The 24,266-nt window shown below is 44.3% G+C and overlaps 1 protein-coding gene across 1 annotated transcript in view; it reads right to left on the reverse strand.

Annotated features, from left to right (window-relative positions):
- adgrb2 (adhesion G protein-coupled receptor B2) overlaps nucleotides 1–24,266 on the reverse strand; it is a 114,306-nt gene that overhangs the window by 59,052 nt on the left and 30,988 nt on the right. Inside the window, exons 4-14 of the mRNA XM_076149910.1 lie at nucleotides 20,404–20,565; nucleotides 13,297–13,461; nucleotides 12,557–12,721; nucleotides 11,193–11,294; nucleotides 9,669–9,775; nucleotides 8,691–8,885; nucleotides 8,434–8,502; nucleotides 7,807–7,915; nucleotides 7,021–7,167; nucleotides 3,081–3,168; nucleotides 2,256–2,358 (exon numbers count right to left, since the gene is read on the reverse strand). Coding sequence (XP_076006025.1) covers nucleotides 2,256–2,358; nucleotides 3,081–3,168; nucleotides 7,021–7,167; nucleotides 7,807–7,915; nucleotides 8,434–8,502; nucleotides 8,691–8,885; nucleotides 9,669–9,775; nucleotides 11,193–11,294; nucleotides 12,557–12,721; nucleotides 13,297–13,461; nucleotides 20,404–20,565 — 1,412 coding nt within the window. The remainder of the gene's footprint in view (nucleotides 1–2,255; nucleotides 2,359–3,080; nucleotides 3,169–7,020; nucleotides 7,168–7,806; nucleotides 7,916–8,433; nucleotides 8,503–8,690; nucleotides 8,886–9,668; nucleotides 9,776–11,192; nucleotides 11,295–12,556; nucleotides 12,722–13,296; nucleotides 13,462–20,403; nucleotides 20,566–24,266) is intronic.

Below are 24,266 nucleotides of genomic sequence, written 5' to 3' on the forward strand. Positions count from 1 at the left end.
TTTGGAGCCGCAAAAGCCTAAATTAACTTTATGTTGTAATTATGGATGTGCCCACCGCTTGCATTTCAAATGAAATCAGTGAAATCTCTGATAGAGATCTAATTATTTCTACTTTGCTGTTTTAATTACTTTAGTCCAAAACACATTCCACTCCAGGGTACTTTTGCTCTACTTCAACTTTTTTCTGTGAAGTAGGAAAGTATAAGATCGGGAAACTAGAGCAGGCAGCGCTAACTAAGAGTTAGAAGTTACTTCTCCCACACTGGTTGAGGGTATTTATAAGTGACAAAGTGTATCTGGCCTCCGTGCTCCGTCCCAGCCCGACGCTTTACACAGGGACATTAACTCTCCTCCTCCTGACACGACACGCGGCGTGAAAACCTATTTCTGCTCAGCCAGATGTGGTGAGAAGACACAGAGAAATACAGAGGCAAACAAGAGGAAACGAGAGAGAGAGAGAGAGAGAGAGAGAGAGAGAGAGAGAGAGGGAGAGAGAGGGAGGTGAGGATGTAGGGCAGGGTGTGAGGGGAAATGCAAACAGGAGATTTCCACAATAAAGCTGCAATATTTGGAGAAAAGATCATAATATTCCCAAAGAAGGGTCAAAATGTTCAGTGAATAAATTTGTAATGGACTAAGAATTCAAAGGCGTCAACAGAACCCCGGCACACTTGTGTTAACATTCTAACCCTTAGAATAATCTGGTGTGTGAAGAATTTCAGAGGCCAATTCCAAAGTAAACATCAGCCGAGCCTCCACATCCTTCAGTTTGCTTACACACCCACAACTCACACTTTAATCTAATGTTTTGACTTTTTTCCTGAAATATTAGACATTATTCACAAAATGTCTTCATTCACAGAATTTTTGAACTCTTAAACTTTTTTTCAACAGTAATACTTCATAGCAGGAATGAGACATCAGGTGAATGAACCCAGATCCCAGGTAGACGCCGTACATGAATGTGAAGATGAAACAGCATCATTATCCTATGAATCAGCAACTTAAAAGAGACTCAAAGTGCAAGAGTTTGGACTGGTTGAAAAACTGATTTCATTTGAAGATTGCTCTCTGTGTGTGTGTGTGTGTGTGTGTGTTTGTGTGCGTCGTCTAGAGAGAGCCATCAAATATTCAACATTATTTTCAAAACTGTGCCCACCTTCATCGCGCGGATGAAGGGCTAATGAAACCCGCATCTTTACCGAGGTGCTGAACGGGCGCCTCTCATTAAACACGCACTTAGTCCTTTCCACTGAGCGCACACCCCGCGACTCATTTATAATAGCACACACTCCACCGCAATATAAAGCAAATAGGTGTCAGGAGACGGCGCAATATAAGCAAGTCAAAAAGGTCTTGCATTTATTCAGCGCTTCGCCGACCGCCGCGGCGCTTTATAGCATGCAGCACTATTCTCTCCGTCTAAACTCGCAAAACATGGGTCAGCGGGGAGAGTTACGCCTCCCCGGTGCTCGCTTAATATACAGCGCGGTGAAAAATGCAAACTCTCGCATGTGGAAATGCATTGTGGGGCCTAGTTTACATTTTTTTACCTAAGCAAATAAGTTGTTTGGTTGGTGATTGGTTACTGAAGGAATGGAAGAAGTACGGGGATCTTTCCTTTCAAAATAAGAGCATTTATTGTACATATTTGTGAGTTGTGTATTGATTACACGGCGCTCTGTAATACTGATTGACTTGTGTTGTTACTATTTCATATCACATATCGCATAGCAAAGCAACTTCGTATCGCTACAACAACAGTTACCATGGCAGCAGCGGGGAGAATCGAGGGGCATCTTTGTGAAACCCCATAAATGCAAACATTAATCAATTTACTTACCCTACTTGTAACTTAATCCCATAAGGTTAATTTTATCACTTTCATTTTCTTATATTATCTTACTTTCTTGCATTGAATCAATTTGATATTTAATTGCTTTATTAAACGTGTTACATTTTTTAACATTCTCTCAGCGTTTTCTCGCCGCCGTTTCTGTGCTCTTATTGTATTATCTCTTTTTAATTTGAAATGTTATCGTCCCTACAGGCTTGAGTCCAGCGGTCTACACGGTTTAACCTTCAACCTTTGTTAAATTAGTATTAATATAAATTATGATAATATTGCTATGAAATCTTCTTACTTTCCATTCTTCTGTGCTTCAACAGTAGGAGAATGAATGTAATTGTGTGATGTGGTGGTGTGTGTCGCACTAAACAGAGTGGTACTGAGTGTTTTTTGTGCTTCAACTCACATTCAAAAGTGGTGACAGCTCCACCACCACCATGGGTTCACTGGGTTGAGGTTCCGGTCGTATCGTCACTGTCAAGATCTTGGAATTGATCACCGCAGGGGCACTGGATAAACACACACACACACACAGACACGAGTGTTATTTTTGGTCACTTGTACAGCACAAAGATGTTTGATTTGTTCTTGTTCGTCTTGATGTGATTTATAATAAGAAGAGATTTAATGAAATTCGCTGATGAGCTGCTTTCGTTCGCTGTCATTCACACAGAAACGCAGGCTCTTTACAAAAAAATCTAAAAAAGAAACAAGATACAAATATATAAAAACCTAATCAGATGTGGGCAAAGTTATTAGTATTCAGCACAGGCAGACAGGAAAGGAATACACTGTACCAAACTCAACCAAGAGCACTGACCTGAATAATGGGGCTGGAGCCCAGTGCAAACACTTCATCACTGTTGCAATTCCACAACCTCCCAATTTCTCATAACATTCAGGACTCCTAAGTATTCTCTACGCAAAAGTCTATTTTAGAGATCCGAGGGTTTTACATGATAATTAGGCACAGATGAGGAGGGCAGAGGAGCAACGGAGACGGTGTGAGACAGGAGACAGATGGGGAAGAGAAGAAGGTTGGAATTAGAGAGAAGAGCGAAGATGTGACAGAAATAGAAAGTGAGTGAGAATGTAAGCAGAAAAGTGTTGGAAAAAGGGAGATTAAAAGTCAAAAGTTATTGATGAAGGAAGGAAATGAAGGGAGGAGATGAATGGAAAGACAGGAAAGAACCAACAAATACAACAAACAGATGCAGAGGTGAGCACTCACGCCGGCGCGGGTAAGATGACACCCAGCGTCCTGTACAAGATGGCTCCGATAACGTAGTACAAGGTGGCCTCTGGCTCCTCCTCCGTCTCTGAAACAAAGGAAATCAAGCCACGTCAGCTTCAGACTCTCGGGATAGAAACCCAGCTGGGCAAAGTCAAGGTCACAGTGTCACATATAGTGAGGTACTGTAAAGCCTGGCTTACACTCCACATCAAAGGATAGAATTGAGAAAAGTAGTTTAAGTGTTAGTACTGAAGTTTTATAAAGTTTGAGGCTTTTGAGGTTATGCACACCAAAATAAAAGCTGAGTGCATCTTGTGGCTCTCTCAGCAACTTCATGTTTCAAGGTCAGAGGTCATAGGTAAACACTTTCTGAGGTTATTCTGCAGAGTACGCCTTGTTAACATGCTACTTCTTAAAAATAAAACAATGTAGGTGACCTGGTTCGGATATAAATTTCCAGAATATGGTGACATTTTGTGAAATCGTCTGCGTATTGCTTTAACCTTATTTGTCTCCAAAAGGTTGATATGACAAATGTGTGATCATGATCCTGGGTTGAAAACACACACAGGCGGCTCTCGTCCCACATCTGGGTTTGCATAATGCTATGTTAGTCTGTCATCAGTAATGCAGTAACTCACCTAAAGCTCAGTCTGACATTTTTATTAAGTGCTCCACCTTATGCAGGAGATTCATTTCTGTAAGTATGAAATCTGTATGTGATCAACTACAGCTACATGAGTTGATTAAAGTCAAATCCCAGCCTTATCTGGCTTTACTCCAGCCTCCTCCTCTTCTTCAGTGCTCATCCCTCTCATCTGTCTCTCTTGTTGCTATCCGCCAACCCACGCCCACATCTCCACATTTCTACCCTTTACAAAAGCCCTTCTCGGCAATCCCTCACCGTCAGTCACTCCCTCCACTGTTACCTCGCCAAAAAGAGCATGCGCTCCCACGTAAAGGTGGCGTCCCTCTGAAAATGTCACTTTGTCTCAAGTGAGGAAGGTGGGAGGAAGAAGAGAGCAAAGGGAAAGGGGAAGGGTTCACAGCGAGAGGAGCGGCTCCCTCCTTTGCCCTTTCGGGTGAAGAGACGCTATGGAAGAGCACTAACAGCGAGGAAGGAGGAGAGGAAGAGAAAGAGGAGGATGACTGCATCAGACGTAGTCGGTGACTCATCTGAAATCTGTCTGCCTGCAGCCCATGAGGTAAAGAGAGACAGAGAGAGGGAGAGAGTGCGACTGAGGCGCCACAGGAGATCAAAGTCAGCATGATGAAGATTGCGAGTGTGATGGATCCTAATTGGACGCCTCACAAATGCATGCAAAGCAGGGAGCCAGTGGATTGTGGGTAAATCGGTGTAAGGAGGCGCGTGAGAGGGGGCGGCGCTCTCACACTCCTGAGTAAAGGCACAAAACACACTCAATCCTATGTTTTTTTTATTTCCACCACAAACAGGACGAGCTGTTGCTTATTCCGAGCGTCTGCTATCGGCGGTCGGCTTGTAATCTATCGATGGAATTCATCTCGCAAGTGTAAAACGTCGTTCAAACGTGAAAGAAAATGGGAGAAAATTGGGCCGACCTCACCCTGTGCCCTTTCACCACCTAACTGGACAAATCAAACAATCTATAGTCTTGCTCCAAAGGCCAACTAGTATTTAAGACGGGACTTTCAAAAAATCAATAGTTAACTGGGAGGAAATGTGTGGAGGAGCTGGAACCAAACCAGCGACTCAATCTGGATCCAAATTACCCAGAGATTAGAACAGATGTGGTCTGTGTGTAAGCGGTTTGTAATCATATTCATGCACCGGTGGCGTCAAGGTTGAAGTCTGAGAACACTATTGGCTAGAATATATACATGTACTCTATGTGTGTGTGAATGATAGTGACAAAGTGTGTGTATTTAGTGTGAGAGTGTGTCTGTGTGTGACAAAGAGAGAGAGAGAGAGTTTGTCACCTAGAAAATCAGTGAAGAACCGTCCCGGCCTCTGCTCGATCAAGCGAGTCATGAACCTATCAATTGGCTGTGTGCCCGTGTGCACACACACACACGCACACACACGCGCTCTCTCTCTCTGCCACACACACACGAAGTGAGCGAGTGTGGTTTTTATGAGCATGTTTAAGCTGTCCATCTGAGAGAGGCTTTCATTACAAGCTCAATGAACCAAACAAACTGACAGTAATCAGCTGGAGACCTGAACTTACGGCGTGTCAGCAGAACACAGAGACAGAGTTTGCCAAAGCGCCGACGTGCTCGCAGTTTAGAGGAAAAACATCCACCGCTACTACTCAGGTTCCAAAGTTAACGACAAAATGTAACTGTCGCTGTTATTGCGCCACCATCAGGTTGGTTGATGTTTCATTTTTGTTTGCATAAGTAGTCAGCATACATGAAACCAAGTGGGAGATAGTAAAACACTGAAAAAAAGGAAACAAAGAAGTTCTAGTGGATTCTTTGACTGACAGTTCAAAGGTTACAAACCAAAAATGCAAAAGTGCTTATTACAACACCGCCAAAAGACACAACTGTGATGGATTCTTTTCCGTCATTTCCATTTTATTCCATCCGTTCATTTCATCAGCCACCTTTGTGTATACTTTTCCAGAACAAAAACGTCTCGAGAAACAAGTAGAAAAGTAGATTTCGCTTTTCATTTCGACAACAAAAAAGTATTTCAGACTCTGGAGGGTTCGGTCTGGGCGTGATGTGATAATGCAACCGGTGACTCATTCTACAGCGAGCACTACAGAGGCAGAGCGGCAAAACTGTGAGGATGATGCATGAAACACAGAGAGGAAGAGGGAAAGGTATGAGAAGAAGCAAAGAGGGAAAGTGTCGCCTCTTAACACAGAGAAACAAATCTTTCTCTTGTATTTTTACGCTGTTTTGTAGAGTGGATGATTACAAGATTGATGGAAGGGCAAGAGAAAGGGAGAGAGAGAGAGAGAGTGACAACAGAGAGGAAGAGACAGAGGAAGAGATAGAGAGAGAGAGGGAGAACGAGAGAGAGGTGACCTGAGGTGGTATTCAGGTGAGCTGTCACCGTGTCGGCGGCGGAGTCAGGTCGCGCTTTGCTCTCTCCGCCCGTAGACTCTCTGAACTTTAATGCGGTCAGGGAACGGCTAGCCAGACAGGAAGTCAGCGAGTGCAATTTCCTGTGGGACGCGACCTTTGCCGCCAGTCGGCAGAGGACGCCGTCTGTCTCCGCAATGCTTTCATCCCTCTGATTCACTTTGTTTCTCTCCCACACGCACTCTCACTCTGAGCTCATCCCTCCTTACGTTTCTACTTTTTCCCTTTGTTTTTTTCTCTAAGATGTGACTCTGACAATTGCGGGCCTGATTCTTGGCTGCACTTGGAAGGAAAAAAACAAAAATCCATAACGGTTAAGAGTAACGGCGGTTAACTTTCTTGTCTGGCTTAAAAGCAAAGATATCATTCAAAACTGGACGAGGCCCTTGTGCTCTCAAGGGGGCCGAGATGAGAGATCGGCGTGTACTTGAGGCGTGTTCTTGAGATGTGTACTCCAGGGCCTCCATACTCCATACTCTCCTCACCGTCGCCCTTCAGCGTCCTTGAGAGGCCTCGGGTTTCTACTCGGATACGTATCTGAGTGCGGGAATTTACGTGTAACCCTTTGGCGGTGATACTGGGCCGACCTTGGCTGGAGAGGCCGTGTGTAGTGGGTAATAACAGGTGCTTCCATACGCACGCTTAACAGATACAAAGCCCAGGGCCTATGAGCCAAATTGATTGGAGGACCTGTCAGGCATTCAAGCCACATTGATCCAAGGATTCTTTGATGAACCACTTGAAATCTGTTTACCCTGGCTTTCTCTGTTTGGATATATTCCTTCCGTTAAAACACATTTTTTAAATCTTCATCTCTGGATATGTAGAGAGTCGAACAGGTGAGAGTTTGTTCTCCTACCTTCTGGAGGGATGACAAAGACCTCCTTCGGGATGTAGAGTTTGTCCTCCGCCATCCTGGCCCAGTCCTTCATCCCTCGCCGGCCCTTCATGGGGAAGTTGACGTCGGTGGAGACGGCCGACACCGGCTCGCGCTGGATGGTTATCACTGAGCAAACGACACACACACGGGGGGAAAGTATTGACACAGACCGCCGCTGTGCAAATTTGTCCTTAGCAAAGATGATAAGACATCACGTAGTATCATCTTCAGTCTTTAGAATTAGAACAGTCACCGAGTTAACTGGCATGAGAAGGAAGAGTTGGCAGATTAAACGGATGGATTAGATGGAGCGAAAAGATCAGACGAACAAGGATAACAAGAGCTAATGTTCAAACTTCAGTTTTACTTAAACGTTTAAGACCGGGGGGGAAATACGACATTTACACCGTCTGCGTTTTTCCTCGTTCAAAGAGACTCATTCTGGCAGCCAACATCACATACTATACATCCTTTGCCCCCCCCCCAAGGAGTTTTGCAGAAGGAAATCTGATTCAGAAGTGAAGATTGTTGACGTCAAAAAGACTGGAGACTGAAAACCACAAAGTTGTGTTGTAACTTCACAATCAATGCAGGTACCTCAAAGTTATCAGCACACAATCTTTAATTATGGTCTTTTTTTGCTTTCACGTTAAATTTGTTCATTTCAGACCTTCATTTGTTTCTAGCAACGTCATGCAGAGCAGATTAGGGAACCTGGAAGTCCCTTTAATCAACAGTTCTTCCTGTTTATAGGGACACACTTACTGATATTGTTTGTGACCACGAGGAAACTCTGGAAGGGTTTCTGAGATTCTCCGATGAGATGAATGAAATCCTCTAATATCCTCATCAGCAAGGCGGCGCCAGGAGCGACCTGTGGGCGGAGCTTAGGGTCAAACATCGGGGGTGGGGCGAGATGATAGAACTTCTCCACAGCTCGCCCTCGCAACGATCTCACTCAATGTTCGTGAATGAAAGTATAATACAGCCAAGTTGGGTGTTATGTCAGAGTTTTGTTTGTGGTTTATTATGTCCAGATGGCAAGTTAACACACACACACACACACACACACACAAATTTACACGAGCAGACGTACGATAATAAATAGCTGGCCATTGTGTTTGGTAAACAGGTGTGTTTTTATGACTCTAATACTGACACCTCAATGTGAAATGTGGTTGCTCTTTCTCTCTCTCACACACTGATTCACACACACACACACATATACACACATACACATGGCCATTTCTTATGCTGAATAGGTGTATATTATGACTGCAATAATGATACAACACTCAGACTCGCGGAAATGCAACAGAGCGACTCAGAATGCCTCACACACACACACACACACACACACACACATATACAGTATAAGAAGAAGGTTTTAACCTGGTGAGCGTCCTCCCATTTCTCTAGATTTTCAATGTCCAACATGTGGCTGATAATCTGGAAGAATTTCTGGACACAGGAAGAGGAAATATGAACAGTTTGTGTTGACGTCAAATACGCCCAAGACAAGCAAAGGCATGAATACAGCAGATCAATGCTAAATTGGACTCTTATTTTGAAATCAATCCTGTGCTAGATGGTGGAAGAGAGTTAATGGATAATGGATATTGGTAAACGATGGTGTGGTTCCCGCGTACCTGCACGTCGTCGGGAGCTGGGATGTAGGTTGCTCTTTTGAAGGTGTCCGTCACATTTCGCAGGATCTCCGTGGAAAAGAGAAGGTCGCCACTGTAGTAGCTCCTCCTCTGCAAAAGCTCCAGGAGATTCCGTACGATCTGAGACATGCCCTCCCCGGCCAGGGTCCTCTGACCCTTCGCGAGATGCTCTCGTAACTGTAGCGTGCAGAAGAGAAGCAAGGCAAGGGTTAAACATCAACAGATGTTACGGATATGTGTGGTGTGTGTGTACTGGGTGTTTGTTAAGAGAGAGAGAAAGAAAGAAAGAAAGAAAGAAAGAAAGAAAGAGCGCCTGCGAGAGAGAGAGAGAGAGAGAGAGAGAGAGTGTGAGATAGTGAGAGAGAGAGGGAAAGAAGATAACAGCAATCACAGAAAATTAATTATTGACTCCTGGTGTTAATGAAAGGTTGGAACAGAAGCTAACGGTGCAATCAGCTCCGTCACGCACAATCCCCCCCGACCCCCATCTCCCACTGTCATCACGGAGGAGATAGAAAAGGTTGAAGTTCACAGAGCAGGAAGAGAGTCTGCCTGATGAACACACTCATTAGCTGTGTTCATTAATTGATAAGTGGGTGCGCAGAGCTCTGGAAAAGCTAATCAGAGATACCGGGCGGGTACGAGACGCCGCAATTTGGAATAAACTTTCTGGAAGAGAAAGTTGAGGAGAGCCACATTGGGGGGTGGAGAGTGTCACCTCAGAGAAGGTACCTTTCACTTCCTCATACACCAACTAATGAGAGCGGAAAAGTTGGATGAAGGCGTGTGAGAGTCTGGCTGTAGCTAACTGGCTCCCATGATGTAATCACCAGCAGGGTATGTGAAAATAAAACCTGTCTGTCTGAAAAAAGGAGCGCCGGTTGGGAAAACTGTACGGGCGGCGGCAGCGGCGGCGTTCGTTATTTGGCCGTGTGCGTTGTCACTTTCGTTGAAACTTACAGATAAATGTAAAACTCTATATTCAAGTGAGACGCATCTGGCGAAGCTCGGAGGACCCCAGAAAGCAACTCCATTATTGTCCAGCATACAACGACGACTAGCAGATCCTAGAGAGGGAGAGAGAGAGAGAGAGAGAGAGAGAGACAGGAAGGGAAAGGGAGGGAGGGACAGCAATGATCACAAAGAGTTAATAAAGAATCCAATTACTCCATTTCTCTCTCTATTTGTTATGAAAGTAGCTTTTTGAGACGGTCCGTTCCATGTTTTACAAGCAACCTCAGTCCACAGAGACACAAATCCAGACAAGCACAGTCGGTCTTAATTCATGAATCTAATTTGTAAGCAAGGTTGATATCAGACAAATTTGAACTCTAAACTTGAAGCAATTCTCTCAAATACGTTCAGCATACGACACACACACACACACACACACACACAGACAGATAATTAAAGATATGGATCAAGGTTGGTGTAATACACAGCGATATCCGCACCAGCACACTTAGCTTTACCACTTACGGAATTTAAAAACAAGGTTAATTTTGTTTCATTTGCTGGCTCTCGCACTGAAATAACAGCGGCGACCTGTCCGATTGTAGCAATTCTCTGTCGCCCGGCGTTTGGCAACTCGCACACCTGCTGGCAGCCTGCATAGGTGCTGATGGGAGGGAGCCAACACACTTCACTAAGACAAAATCCTTCCCAAAGCCAAATAATTACTGTAGCTACGCACAATGAACACAGGTGCTGGCTGTGCCTCTTTATAGCCAATAAATGTAATTAAATCACCTGAGTCAGGCGGCTGTGTTTTAATGCGGTACGCAATGGCGTGGCTTTAAAAAAAAGAGCAGCGACGCCTTTTTATTATACAACCCCGCGAAACAAGGTTGTCGCTGGCTCGTGGTTTGAAGAGGATTTTGACTGATTTTGTTTCTGCGTTTAATATAGAAGCTTTAAAGGCCCGCAAGACTGCAGGCTTTAGTGCCAATGACACAGTCAGGCTGAGGGTAGTTTGTTGTTTCCCGCCTCTGATGATTGAGAGTAGATGATAGAAAAGTGCATGAATGTACATAACACAAGAGGAGACACTGGAGGTGATAGAGGCTTTGGCTTCTAGCTTTGAAGTTTGAGCAGCCGAAAGGAGCAACGGAAAGAAAGCCTGATTTAAATGGTTGCTTGTTTACTTCTGCCTTACTCTAATTGATCTATAGACGGACGCAAACCTCTACCAAGGCAGAACATTTCTCTCTAGATTGCATCCGACACTTGCACTTGACTTTAAAGATCTAAGATGGCTGCCTACGACGCTCGTGGAAACTTCTTTGATGACGGCAGAGCTCTTCTGGATGGATCTGCTCAGCTACTGAAGATAAGTCCAATCGTTTTGGACTTCAAAATCTGTCAATGACTTTTTGAGCAGACCCCTAAACTATGGGTTGAGTGGTTTTATTGTAGATTTAAACATAAGCTTGAATCTATGAGTTGAGTTGAAACCTGCAGGGGGACAAACATCACGTGACTGACCAGTGGCATTAGTTGGACACTTGTTGTAGACGGTTTCCCCGGCTGAAGCTCTTTTCCAGGACATGGTCAGAAGGTGCTCGTCTTTACATATCTCGTGAGGAGCTGCGGGCGAGAAAAACAGGAAACGTGAAAAGCAGTGGGCGGGGCGACGGCGCCACAGCGAACAAATCATCAAGCACAGAGAATCACTCCAAAAAAAACAAGATTCAAATAAATGTTCTGCGGCCTCTCGCAATCTTATTCCCTCTGAACATCGGCGCTGTGTCAGTGTGGCTGCCTCCGTGCTGTATCTCATTCGCTCTTCATCTACCCTCCTCCCCCTCCCCCTCCCCTACCTCCCTCGCTTTCATAATCCTGATGGAAAATACAGGAGTGCTCTGAAGATACTCTGAGGGGGCAGACAAGTGTTGGCAGAGGTAAAGCGCCAGAGATGAAGAAGTACGGAGGGAGAGAGAGACAGAGAGAGAGAGAGAGAGAAAGAGAGAGAGGGAGGGAGAGAGACAGAGAGAATGGGATTTGACGTATCAGCGCCAACGCCGACACACAGAAGCTTGAGAGCTATTCAAAACAAAGAGGTCATGCTAGAGGCTGCACTCCAAAGTTTATCATTTATAGCCTGTCAGAACTCCGCGCAAGCATACACGGATGTAGAATTTAGGCTTATGCAGAAGGACGCGCTTGCATATTCACACACACACACATGCACACACACACACACAGTCAAGAGGCCTGCTTATTAAACCCTGCTGTTTCCCGCAGTGGCTGACACGCTGACGAATTGCGCCGAGTGGGCCATTGAACAATTCTGCCTCCACCGAGGGAAGAGACACACACACACACACACACGCACATACACACACACACACACACACAGACACACACACGGAGGCACACTACAAGGGAAAAGGCGAGCAAGATAAAAACAAAAAGCAAAGACGATGTTAAAGAGGAGATCTGGAGGGAAAGATGGAGGAGGAAGGAGAGTGAGGGAGAGAGAGAGAGAGAGAACATGCAAATTTGGCGTGAGGAGGTAAAGACGTTTGTGAAGTGACAGGAAGACAGACAAAGAGACAAAGATGAGATGAGTGCACTTTTAAAATTGCGATGAAAGCCTTCAGCTGTGGTGCGAACCACTGGGAATCACTTCCATTCTCCTTGACAAGTACTGCATATGGGCCAACACACACATACACACACACACACACACACACACACACACACAAAGGCACGCAGAGAGATGCAGCCATACAGAAAAGGCAAAAACTGCATATGCAAGCTTCTAAAGCATGAATAATTTATACAAACACACACATGTACACAATTATCCCACCTCCCCCGCCCCCCCCACACACACACACACTGACCAGGGCACTTCTTCTCATTGCAGGAGCGGACCTCCTCCCCGGTGCCGTCGCAGGGGTATTCCTGTATCCCCGACCCCTCGCACAACCTGTAACGCCGCTGCCAGCCGGAGTCGCACGTCTTGCTGCAGAGGCTCCAGTGGTTCCAGCTGCCCCAGTTACCTCCACCTGCAGCAGGCGGGGACCCAAAGAAAACACTCATTTACCCATTTGGCTTAGAATTCAAAGGTATCAGCACTTCAAAAGGTTTTTGTTGGTATCGCATCTATGAAGGTTGTCATGTTGCCGTCCTTGTTTGCTTGTTTGGATTTTATTATTACTACTACTATTGCTGGTTAAGTTACTTGGATGAATCTTCTACAAATAGAATCTTTCAGGTGGTGATTCGAGTTTCTTTTAGACTCGAGGTCGGTGCGCGTCAAAGGGAAGATATTAAGCTTTCTAAGTGACACATTAAGGGGGATTGGTTTGTTTTATTGAAATATCCTGATCTAGAGAAGCTACTGGTCTCCTTACATGATGCATACTGTGCTGAAAATAAATGATGATGATGATACATGAAAGATTTGAAGGACAGTTGGGCCTTGGTGGAGGCACCCGTAATGTGGAATCATTGGTATGTGGAACGTGAATATAAAATCACAGACAGTCATCTAAATGCTGTTAGATAATTCATGTTCTGTGTTTGCATAATGGGATTTGAGAGCATGTCAGTGTCAGGTTGGTGGACAAAATGGTCTTACCGCTGCACGAGGGGTTGGTACACTCTCTGCTCTCCTGATGGTCGCCCTTACATTCAGCCCAGCCGTGTACCGACGCGCTGCACCGCCTCTGCCTCTGCTGGGTCCCCGTGTTGCACGTCACGCTGCACCTGGACCAGGGCGACCACTCCAGCCACTGGCCCTCCACTGAGGCAGAAGATAGGAGGAGATAGAGAGAAGATGAGGTGGGAGGGAGGCGCCGTTTGAAGTCGGGAGGATGGGAGATTTTGAGAGCCATGTGGGGGAGTAAAGATAAGTTGTTGAGTTTTTGAGGGACAGGAAAGGGAGATGGAGAGAAGAAGATTGAGCAGAAAGGTGGGAACAGAGATAAAAAAAAAAAAGCAGAGAAAGTGAGTGAGCCACGTGTGAGCGGACTACAGACTAAGCTCAGGGGGAGCAGAAATACAAAACAGAGGCCATTTGCTTTGCCATAAATAGCAAAGCACACAACACAGCACGGGCACAGGGCCATTTTAAATATTTCAATCTGCTCGGAAATAGCTGGTTACGATTCATTTCATGGTTTGTTTCAGAGCAATTAAAGGTTCATGCTGAGTGCAGAAAATTATGCATGTCAACCAGAGAGTAGAAGCTCTTGGAAAGCACAGCTAAATTAACAAGGAAGGAAGGAGAGAATGAAAGAGAGGAATAATTGTAATTCAATCAAGTCGTGGCTGTCTGGGTACAGGCATCCTGTAAATCCATCCTGCTGTAATGGACCCCCACTGTCCTCTGCAATAAGATGTTAGGCAGCACCGCAGGGGGTGAACGAGTCGTCAAACGAGAATCAAGTTGTACACGTAAACAATAATCTGCAGAATAATTATTATATTGCCGCCTGTGGTCAAAACAAGAGATTTCATTATTTCAACTTCAAACCACCAACCAGCATAGACAGGAGAAAACGTAGGTAAGGGTAGGGCAAGGTAAGGTAAGGAAAAATAAGGATGGAATTCTTATTTATTCCCTGTCTTTGAAAAGCACTCGTGATTAGACATCATATACCAGTCACAGACTTTACGGAAGAGCCAATCGGGCAGGACATTGGGCAGAACATCTGGAATCCAGGTCCTAGAGGTCCTACAGGTCTTACAAGTCCATGTCCTTGATCACTTTCGATGCTATTCCAAGGCGAGACTGGCTCTATAATCCCCTGAAGCACATTCTGGGTCAGTCCCGTGGTCTCCTCCTAAACAGACTTGCCTGGAATACCTCCCAAACTAGGTGTCCAGGAGCAAAGAACCTTTTCAATTTAGAGAAAACTCATATGTGTCCACAATCTCATTCTTTTGGTTCTTCACCTTGGTAATATTGTTGTATTTTCTAAGACCACACAAATCTTAATGAAGACCTCCTACTTGTGCAGCCTGTCAGTGTTTAGACCAACTCTCAGAGAAGGACAGGTCAAAGTGGATTGTGATCGATGTGCAGGAAAACAAAGCACTAAGCATTTTCCTTAATTATTTCATTAGGCGGTGGCGTTCTCATTTGCATGCAGTGTGCACGTCTTCTCTGTTGAAGATGCACAACGCATGGTATTGTGTTTGCATCTATTAAAGTAATTACAGAAGATGGCAGCATGCTCAGGTTCCCCTTTGGGCTTCGACACCCATCGCACAAACACTTCGGTCGACAAAGCCCGACAGTAAACCTGCAAACTCACTCTGCGGTTCAGTTTGAACGTCTCTGTGCAAGAATTCAGAACGGCCTTAAAAAAAGGAAGAATTCCAGACGCGAGGTCCTGATTTGCGATGACAATTAACGTTAAAATCCGTGTCCTGTAATGTGGTGTTTGTTGTAACACTGTCACACACTCCTGGTTTAGTTTACAGACCAATTAATTCCGCCACGGAGTTCATTGTTCCTGTGAAATATATTACCCGAGCTCTTTGAATTCTGCAAAGACAAACAATAACACACACACACACACACACACACACACACACACACACACACACACACACACACACACACACACACACACACACACACACACACACACACACACACACACACACACACACACACACACACACACACACACACACACACACACACGCCTTTCACTGGGAGGTGTATTATTCAGCGCCGTCAACAGTTATTATGTTATAGGGAGGAATTACATTATCAGCATGCAAACACCCTTCACACTGTTTAGACAAGTTTGATGCATTGAACAAGGATGCCATTGTGTTTTGGCTGTTCTCCATCCTCTTTAACCTTTCCAAAGGTCATGTTTGCCTTGTTTAAGAGAAAAATGTTCTTGTTAGCTGATGGCCGTCTGTTAGACACACATAAACACGCCGCCAATAAATCACCTCCGCTCCCGCAGAGATGATTTAGTCACTCCCATGAGCAAGGCACTTAACCCCCAATGCCTGCTAAGGATAAGTATTCAAACATATTATTAGACACACACACACACACACACTCCCATTTTGTTCCATACTTTTTCTGCTTGCCATTGCTTGCAGCCCTGCTATGCACACTGAGTGAGACAAGGCTATTTTTGGTACTGTATGTTTAAGAAGGTCTGTTCTGTCCTGACTGGCCAGCTGCATCAGGCCCCGAGGTTGCTACACCACGTTACAAGTTACAGAAGGACCAATCAGAGACGAGGCTTTCCTTTATTGCGCTACAACACTAAGGGTAAGAACCTAAAGTGCAATGTTTCTCCTTTCATCAATGCTAAACTGCTGTTGCGGTCACATTTCACATCTCCGACTGCAATAACCATCTAATGTATGATAAAAAATAAATATGTTTGCTATTACAGTGTGAATAATGAATGAGGACCTAAACGAGTCTCGGCAAAGCAAAATGAAATGTTTTTGTTAAGCTGCTTCCGTGATCCTGAAAACGACAACAGCAGTAACGCGCCGCACCGCACAGTGTGAAGGATGCGCGCCAACCGCTGTTTGTCTTTATATTAACAAGTGTATCCGTGTGTGTGTGTGCTCTTCCCGTTTTAGTTTGGAGTGATATATAGAGGTGCACGTTCTTGACACGGGGGATTTAACAAGCAGGAAAAAAAAGTGACATCCAGGCTGTGAATGTGTTTGAATCTCCCAGGAGGGCAGACATTGATAGCTCTACTTGATAATATGGTCAATCATTCTGCAAAACAAGACACATTAACTTTTGATAGTCTTGTCATTGTCACATTATCCAGCCATCTGTTATTCATCCAGTTCTCCACTATCTTCCATTTTCCCCTGGGGGATCCGAAAACATTACCAGACCCAGTTGGGATGCAGGTAATCCTTGTCTACACGTTGGGTCTTTCTCCCATGTTTGGAACACCTCCAGCAGCCAGGTGTTGTTTAGATCCAATGCCCAGACAACCTCAGCGTGCTCCTTTCAATGTGAAGAAGCTCTCTAGTCTTTCATGATGTCCGTAACTCCTCACCCTGTGCTTGAGGAAACTGACTTCCTGCCTCTAACTGCAATTTCATTCTTTCTGTCACTACACCACTATGACCACGGGAGAGGACAGACTGACAGGTAAATTGAGAGCTTTGCCATCAGCCTCAGTAGATGGCCTAAGTATGAGGTCTTTCACAAATCGACTAGGAGCCACAAAACAGTCATTTAAAGCTTAAACATACAGAACACTTTGCCCAAATCCACACTGGGTTTGTGCTTTGAGAGAGCCTCAACGTTCTGCGGCCCATTGTGCTCAGAAATCGGAACGTTCAAGGTGAATTCTCCAGAGTTAAAATGCTGAAGAAAAGCTGAAAGAATAAAACCTGAAGGCCTACAAATGTCTGAATGGTTTCTGTACCTGAATGAATGATGAAGTTACAAGCAGTTAAGGACAGCTCAAATCCTTTTAAGCTACCCATTGTTTATAAAGAACAGGTGCAGCGAATTAAGCAAATAAGGTGAAATCAAGCGGAGTCGGTCTGAAAACAGAAGATGGCTGAAAACCATTTGTGTAACAGCTGGCTCTCACGCAAAAACTGCAACTGCTATCTGATAATGGGTTGGACCGTAAGAAACAGGAGAACCTCCTGAACATTGGGTCCAAAAAGGGCATAAAATAATGAAGAACTGGCGAGAAATATAAAATTGGATATTTTGTATTCAGGAAGAGGACGAAAATCCCTCTGTTTTTATGTTTCTATTGGTTGTGAAGTGTCAAATCTGTAGATGTTATTGAGAGTTAAACACATTTTTGAAGTTGACATTTCCAGCAGCTGAATTTAGAGCGAGAGGCTCTCTCCACGTTAACAAGACGCAATACACACAACTGGGTAAGGTTGAAAAATCTGCGAAACAGTTGAGAATACTGAAGGGGGCGGGGGGCGGCCTGAAGTCTGAAGGACTGAAAACTGCTTGGATGGTTTCTTTGCTTGAAAGTATGAAGAAGTTAGAAGAGGCCTGAAGGCATGAAGTGCCTGAAGAAAATCTACAGACATTTGAAAGGATTTTAATTCAACCGAAACATGAAAACTACAAGTTACTCTCATGAATTTTACTGATATAAACACAATCCAAAATCCGAGTTTACACGGCAGTACAAAAATGTCGGGTGTACGAGGTGTACCAGGAGGTAAAGGTGATCTGACATGGCTGCCAGCATGAGCGCCTTTAATTTTTGATCTCGGCTCTAAAAGGTCGTACATGATCGAAGTAAATTATTCATGGTGACATTTCCTCGGATCGTAACGCGGTCATGTTTACTTTACATGTTTCATGCGATGCCTGTCACATTAACGTCTGCAGCAGTGCTCATTAATGCAGCCGCGCGTTTTGCTGCCGTAGCTAAGCTGCTTTCTGTTATGAGAAGGGAATGTGAAAGAATAATAATTGCTGTTAAAGAGGGATATTTGGCAGTAAATATACATATAGGGTACACTGCAGCGAACACACACACACACACACACACACACACACACAAAGCTGAGATCCATCAAAGCTCTATTCTGTGTGTGGACGTTTACGCCAAAAGGCATGCGCTTGTATTCATTATTTCAAAGGACCATTGCCTTTGAACTCCCAAAAGAACTGTGAATCTGTTGTGATATATTCACACACACGTATATATACACACACACACACAAGCCATAAAAAGCACACGCGCACATATTTCCTTAAGGCCCGTGAAGTGCCTTCCCTTTTCCTCAAACCTTCTCTTTCCATCAGTGTTCCCAAAACAGTTATGCAAAACATCCCAGAGGCCAAACTTCAAGACTTTAGATTACAGCGTCTCCCTCTTCCTCCTCCTGTGAGACACAACTGTACGGGCCTCTGCGTCTGGAAATAGGCGCAAGTTTGTTTCATTTAAATATTAACCTTATGAAAACTCCTCCCTGCTTTGGAAAATAAGAGATATTCATTAAAAACGATGGAAGGGAGGACACACCAGAAGGCTCTGAGCCCAGACTGGCTGCAGCTGCATCCACATACATCCAAAGCCGTGAACACAAAGCAAAGCATTTCTGGCCATAGCAATAATAAACAAAAAGCATTTCCTTATAATTTATCCGTCTGCGAGTGAACACACACTGTGCAAACACACATGCTCTCATTGAGAAAATCTATTCTGAAAATAAAAGAGGTTATTACTCAGAAAGCTGCAACCAATTTACTTATAAACGGTCTTATGTTTTAGTGTCTCTGTGTCCATTAATGCCATTATTCCAATATTATGCTGAGCCATTTCAATTCTGCCAATAGGCACGGAGTTGCAGAAATCAAATTAGGGAAATGAATATTCCTTTCTACTGCCAATGCTTTCAACGCAAGTGGCCTACAAGAGACGCTTAAAACACAAAAATTAAAATGAAGCAGAGACAATGTGAGTCTCAGGGCCGAGTTAAAGGGTCGATCAGTCGTGACATTTCAGGAAAATAGATGGAATATGAAGGAGAGCGTCTTCTGGAAAGTTGCTCAGACGTTTGCTTCCACTGTGCCTGCAGAGCTGCACTGAGATCTTATTTCACTCACTGGCCGGCCCAATTCCACTTCAAAGGCCGGATAAAGATGTTTCGGCTGGACGGTCTGTGCCAAATTGGAATGAAGTCCTGAGGTACCCTCCACACCAGAATGGGATCGGGCTGCTTGGCTGACTTATTGCTGCTCTTGACAAGGTATGGGCCTAATAGGTAATCTCAGAGACAATAAGCTCAAGAGCTCCACCCCAGGAGTGGTCGGCAATCGAAACCAAGCCAACCATGGAGGAGACGTCGAAATCCAACCTGAAGGCTTTGCTGGGAGAAAGCTGCTAGAGAACGACTGAGTATCAATCTCCTGGCTGATCGCAGATCAAGATGGAGCCGAGGAAATACTGCTGGGGAAACCAGCCATATTGTGCCAGAGGAGACGGTCTTAATGCCTGCAGCAAACCGGGCGATAACGGCGATCTCATGACTTCGTTGAGTATTGCATTGTGAGCGATGAGCATCTGGGTCGGACTGAAGGAATGAACTGAATTTCAAGTCAGATGAGTGTCAGATTGAGCAATGGCTGTCTGGTGAATTGCAGCAAAATTCTGCAGGTAGAAATGCGTCATCAGCTCTTCCTCCAGCTGTGTTGGCGTATACCTTGCGGCATCAAATTTAGGTCCAACAATTCTGACGTTGTCAGAATTCTGTTGCATTCTTTGTCTTTCAGGATCCATTGAGACTTTGACTGATGAATTTCCGCGACTTTAAACTTCCATCGTGGCATTTTAGAATGATTTCACTGAGACCACCTTTGAATATTTCAGGCAATACATAAACCTTAAGGTAACATAAATGACACACACATACGTCCTACTGGGATCTGGGACCACTTAGGCTCAAGGGCCAGAGATTTCACCACGATTCCCTTGTGTTTGTTGATTGAGCATAAATTCACACCAACTATGAAAGCTTTTAGTCAGCACAAGATGCAGAACAAAACGTAAACATGTAGATGTTAAATTGCCTGTAATGAATGACACAGCAACACAACCACTCATGTATTTGATTTCAGGATTGTGGGTTAGAGGAAAAAGGAATGAGAGCAGTGCAACGGTTGATTAGTTAGTGAGAGAGTGCGAGAGAGTGCGAGAGAGAGAGAGAGAGAGAGAGAATCATGTAAATGGAGGATGGTACTAACCAGGACACACTGCTATGTTGCAGAGTTTGGTCTGAGTCTCAGGCCTTCGGCATGCCACGGCCCAGCTTCCGTTGGCGCACTTCCTGGTTCGGGTCCTGGTGCCCCGGCCACAGGTCACAGAGCACAGACTCCATGACGACCACTCCTCCCACAGCCCATGCACTGCGAACATCCACACACACACACACACACAATGGGGATGAGGAATGACGGGAGGGGGCGGAGACGGAGCATCGGGTCGGCCAGGGGCGGAGTCCCATCGCAGGCAGGTGGGTTAGAAAGTGAGAGAGAAATGAAAGATTCAATGAGTATGACTCGACAAAAGTTAGCGATAAACAGAAACAAAGAATGATTCCGGTCTGATTGTTAACTCATGGTCAGCGAGGTCATGCGGTTAATGCAGCTACAGCCACGTTCATGAAAACAATGCGCTCAGTTTGTATATGTGAACAGGGCTCCAGACTCTACTCACTGCAAACACCAGCTCTTTGGATGGGTTAGAACATACAAATGATCACTCACACAAACAGTTATAACGAAGAAAACAAAACAGGCTGATTAAGGGGACTTCCAGGTTACGATATCGCAGGCTGTCCTCTGAATGGCTGTTAGATATAGGCTATGACTTCACAAATAAAGGTCGGATATGCACACAAATTGACAAAAAAGCACAAAAACACTAAAACCTTTCGTAGAGATAAATCTGAGGTTCCTCCGTGTCTGGAATTATGATGTGTAAAAAATGTATTTTTCCCCTTCGCATTTAAATGTCTTAGTTATTAAATGTTTCTCCTCTGATTCCCATCATTCTCTTAAAACCCTCGTTATTGGACACCACTCATTTCAGAAACAGATAAAAGTTAAATGAATCAAAGCAGAATTGATGAGCAGTTTGGTTTATGTGTATTTAGTTTTTATTGCAGCGAACACAACCACACACACACACACACGCAAACAATTGAAACGTGCACAAACACAAACCAGACACCAGGGAGATAACAGGTAGATAAAATCATTTAAAGATGTCTGATGCGCAATTAGAGAGAATAGTGATGGAGAGGCAATTCTTTAGTGAAAATGAATGCGGAAAGAAATCAATAGCTATCTGCCGAGGGAAAGGAGTGAATGTCGGTAAATGAGAGAAAGGAGACATTGAGGTTATAAGTGAATGGAATGAATACGAGGGAGATTTAGGGGCCAAAAAGTATGAGAGAGTATTGTAGTGCGAAGGACAAAGGCCAAGAAGAGAGCGAGAGAGAGAGAGGGAGAGAGGGAGGAGAGAGAGAGATAGAAAGTTGGAGATGGTGGGATGGAGATTTCTGGTCCTGTGTTGAGCAGACCTAAATAAATCATGGGGATAAATAATTAAATCTCCTCTATGAAGGGAGGCTCAGAGGAGCTGGAGTGGAGGGCAGACAGAGAAGACAGATTTCTGTGCGGAAGTACCGAGAAAATAATAATGATTTGTTCCGAAATAGCACAAAAAACACAGAATCAAGGAAAGGAGCAGAGCAGAGAGGGATCGGTATTGTCTGAACATCACAGCTCATCTAAACGTAGAAAGATCAAGCTAGTGGCACAGAATGAAAGTGGAGGCCAGCGTTGTACAAGGCCCAAGCAAACACACGCCCCTGCACAAAGAAGCTACCCACACACACACAGACACACGTGTCTCCATGCTATAGGACGGCTCGTCTCGCACAACATCACTTATTCATCTGAAACCCGATCTAATCTCCATCTCCGAGCCTCACACGCATCTGATGTCCAACAGCACAAAAGCGATCAATTAGCCTGTAAAAACAAGTTTCAAGCGGAACTGTGATGAAGACTCATTAAAGGGAGAAGGTATCAATCAGTAGGAGATGAAGCCTGATAGGAAAGCGTGGAAGTAGATAAGCAAATTAAAGCCAGAAGACTTCAGAATGCTCATAAATCTTCACCATCTATAACCAAAGCTTGAAGTTTTTTGTATTGAATGATGTTGCAAATGATGTCAAACTATCTAGTGTTCATCTTTGTGGAAACACACATTGACATAAAATTCAATTCTTTCACAATGATCTTTGTGATTTGTAGACGACAAAGATGTTGATTGAAATCAGGAGCATTTGTGCAAAACCTGAACACACACACACACATTCATTTACTTCCATCTGACTGAGTTTCAAACACAAAAGTAAATGAGCAAATCCTTTTATTTACTTTACAAAAATGGAGCGGATTGTATGTTTGATTTATTAAGTAAACACAAGCAATTTATTAGAATCAAGAAATGGAACAGGTCTGTGAAGCTAATGCTAATTCCAACCAGCCACTTCCTTTTATCCTTTTCACATTAAAAGCTACTCTGTAAACCAATCAAATCAAAGTAAGGACTTTTATTGTGATACGATTACAGGAATTGCAGAAATCCGGTTAGCTGAAAAAAGGCGTGTGTGATAGTTTGGGACATTGAATTATAACTATATCTATCGATTGCTTAAAAAAACACATTAAAATTAACTACACATATTTCAGTACAGTATCTATGTTTAGAAATACAAAGTAAAAGTGTGGTTATTGTTATAAATACAGAGAATTGAAACGCTTCAGTCTTCACACGAAACGACCCCGAGACATTTATCATCATAAACGTCCACACGCATTTGCATCTGGGGGGGTTGAAGCACACAGCTGCATTATTTAAAACATACTGTGTGTGTGTGTGTGTGTGTGTCTGTGCATACACCATCTGCATTATTCTTGCATGCGACCCCTCGTCTCTTGCCTAGGCGAGTGCTGAACATGCGGCACGGCGGCGATTGGCTCCGTGCTGACCCAGACTTTTCCCATAATGCAGTGTTATTGCCCCACACACTGAACCTACCGGGTGCAGAGCAGCCGGGACAGACGCTCTATTTCACCTCACTCCGTACGCTCTAGGTGCCATGGACGACTTTAGTGAAAGTTTAAAGAAACAAAAGCCGGACCAATTAGTGGATTGCTTTGCTTTGTTAAGAAGCCGATCGTTTCTTACAGTAAAATTGATCACCTGTATCACCTTCATTTAGCAGCTTTAAACTGAGGAAGAAGAGGAAAAAACTACTTCCATTTTCACTCTATTGGTTTTCCGTCCAAGCTACTTTTCTTTGATGTTCCCAAACTCACTACACACAACACACACACACACATGCAAAGAGATGCGCCCAGAGACATATCCACCCACCCTCTCTCACGCTCTCGCTCACGCTCACACACACACACACACACAAACACACCACCACACTTCTAAGACTGAACCAAGGCACAATATAATAAAAGAAAATTCTACAAATCCCCTCTGCACCTCAGGATACTGTATGTGTGTCGATGTGCATGTGTGCGTGTGTGTGTGTGTGTGTGTGTGCAAGCAAACACTTGTGCCTTGCATGCACATTTCCAAATCCTAATGTCTTCCTGTGTGCTTACGCTGTGCACAAATCGCAACAAAAATTCCTCCAAAGCTTTTAATGGAGATGTCGGGAGCCATTACATCAGTATGATATGAGTAGTATACATAAAACATGTGGCATCAAAATGTGGTTTACGTAACCAAAGAGCATGTGTGTTTGTGTGTGTGTGTACTGCATGTGTGTCTGGTTGTTTGTTTGCCTGTGTGTATGAAAGAAGGAAAAACATTAATAAACCATACAAGCATGGGAGTCTCATTCCCTCCATAAATCCATGTGAAAAAAAGATCACACACACACACACACACACACACACACACACACACACACACACACACACACACACACACTGAGTCGAGCGCGTTCAGGTCTCGCCGCACCCAAAGACTAAGACCTCATGGATTTGTCTCATTGGCCCACAATCCTTCAGAA

The sequence above is a fragment of the Genypterus blacodes genome, unplaced genomic scaffold (genome assembly GCF_046128005.1).
Source record: "Genypterus blacodes isolate CSIRO-AG114 ecotype Tasmania unplaced genomic scaffold, CSIRO-AGI_Gbla_v1 ptg000048l_1, whole genome shotgun sequence".
In the NCBI taxonomy this organism is placed as follows: Eukaryota; Metazoa; Chordata; class Actinopteri; order Ophidiiformes; family Ophidiidae; genus Genypterus; species Genypterus blacodes.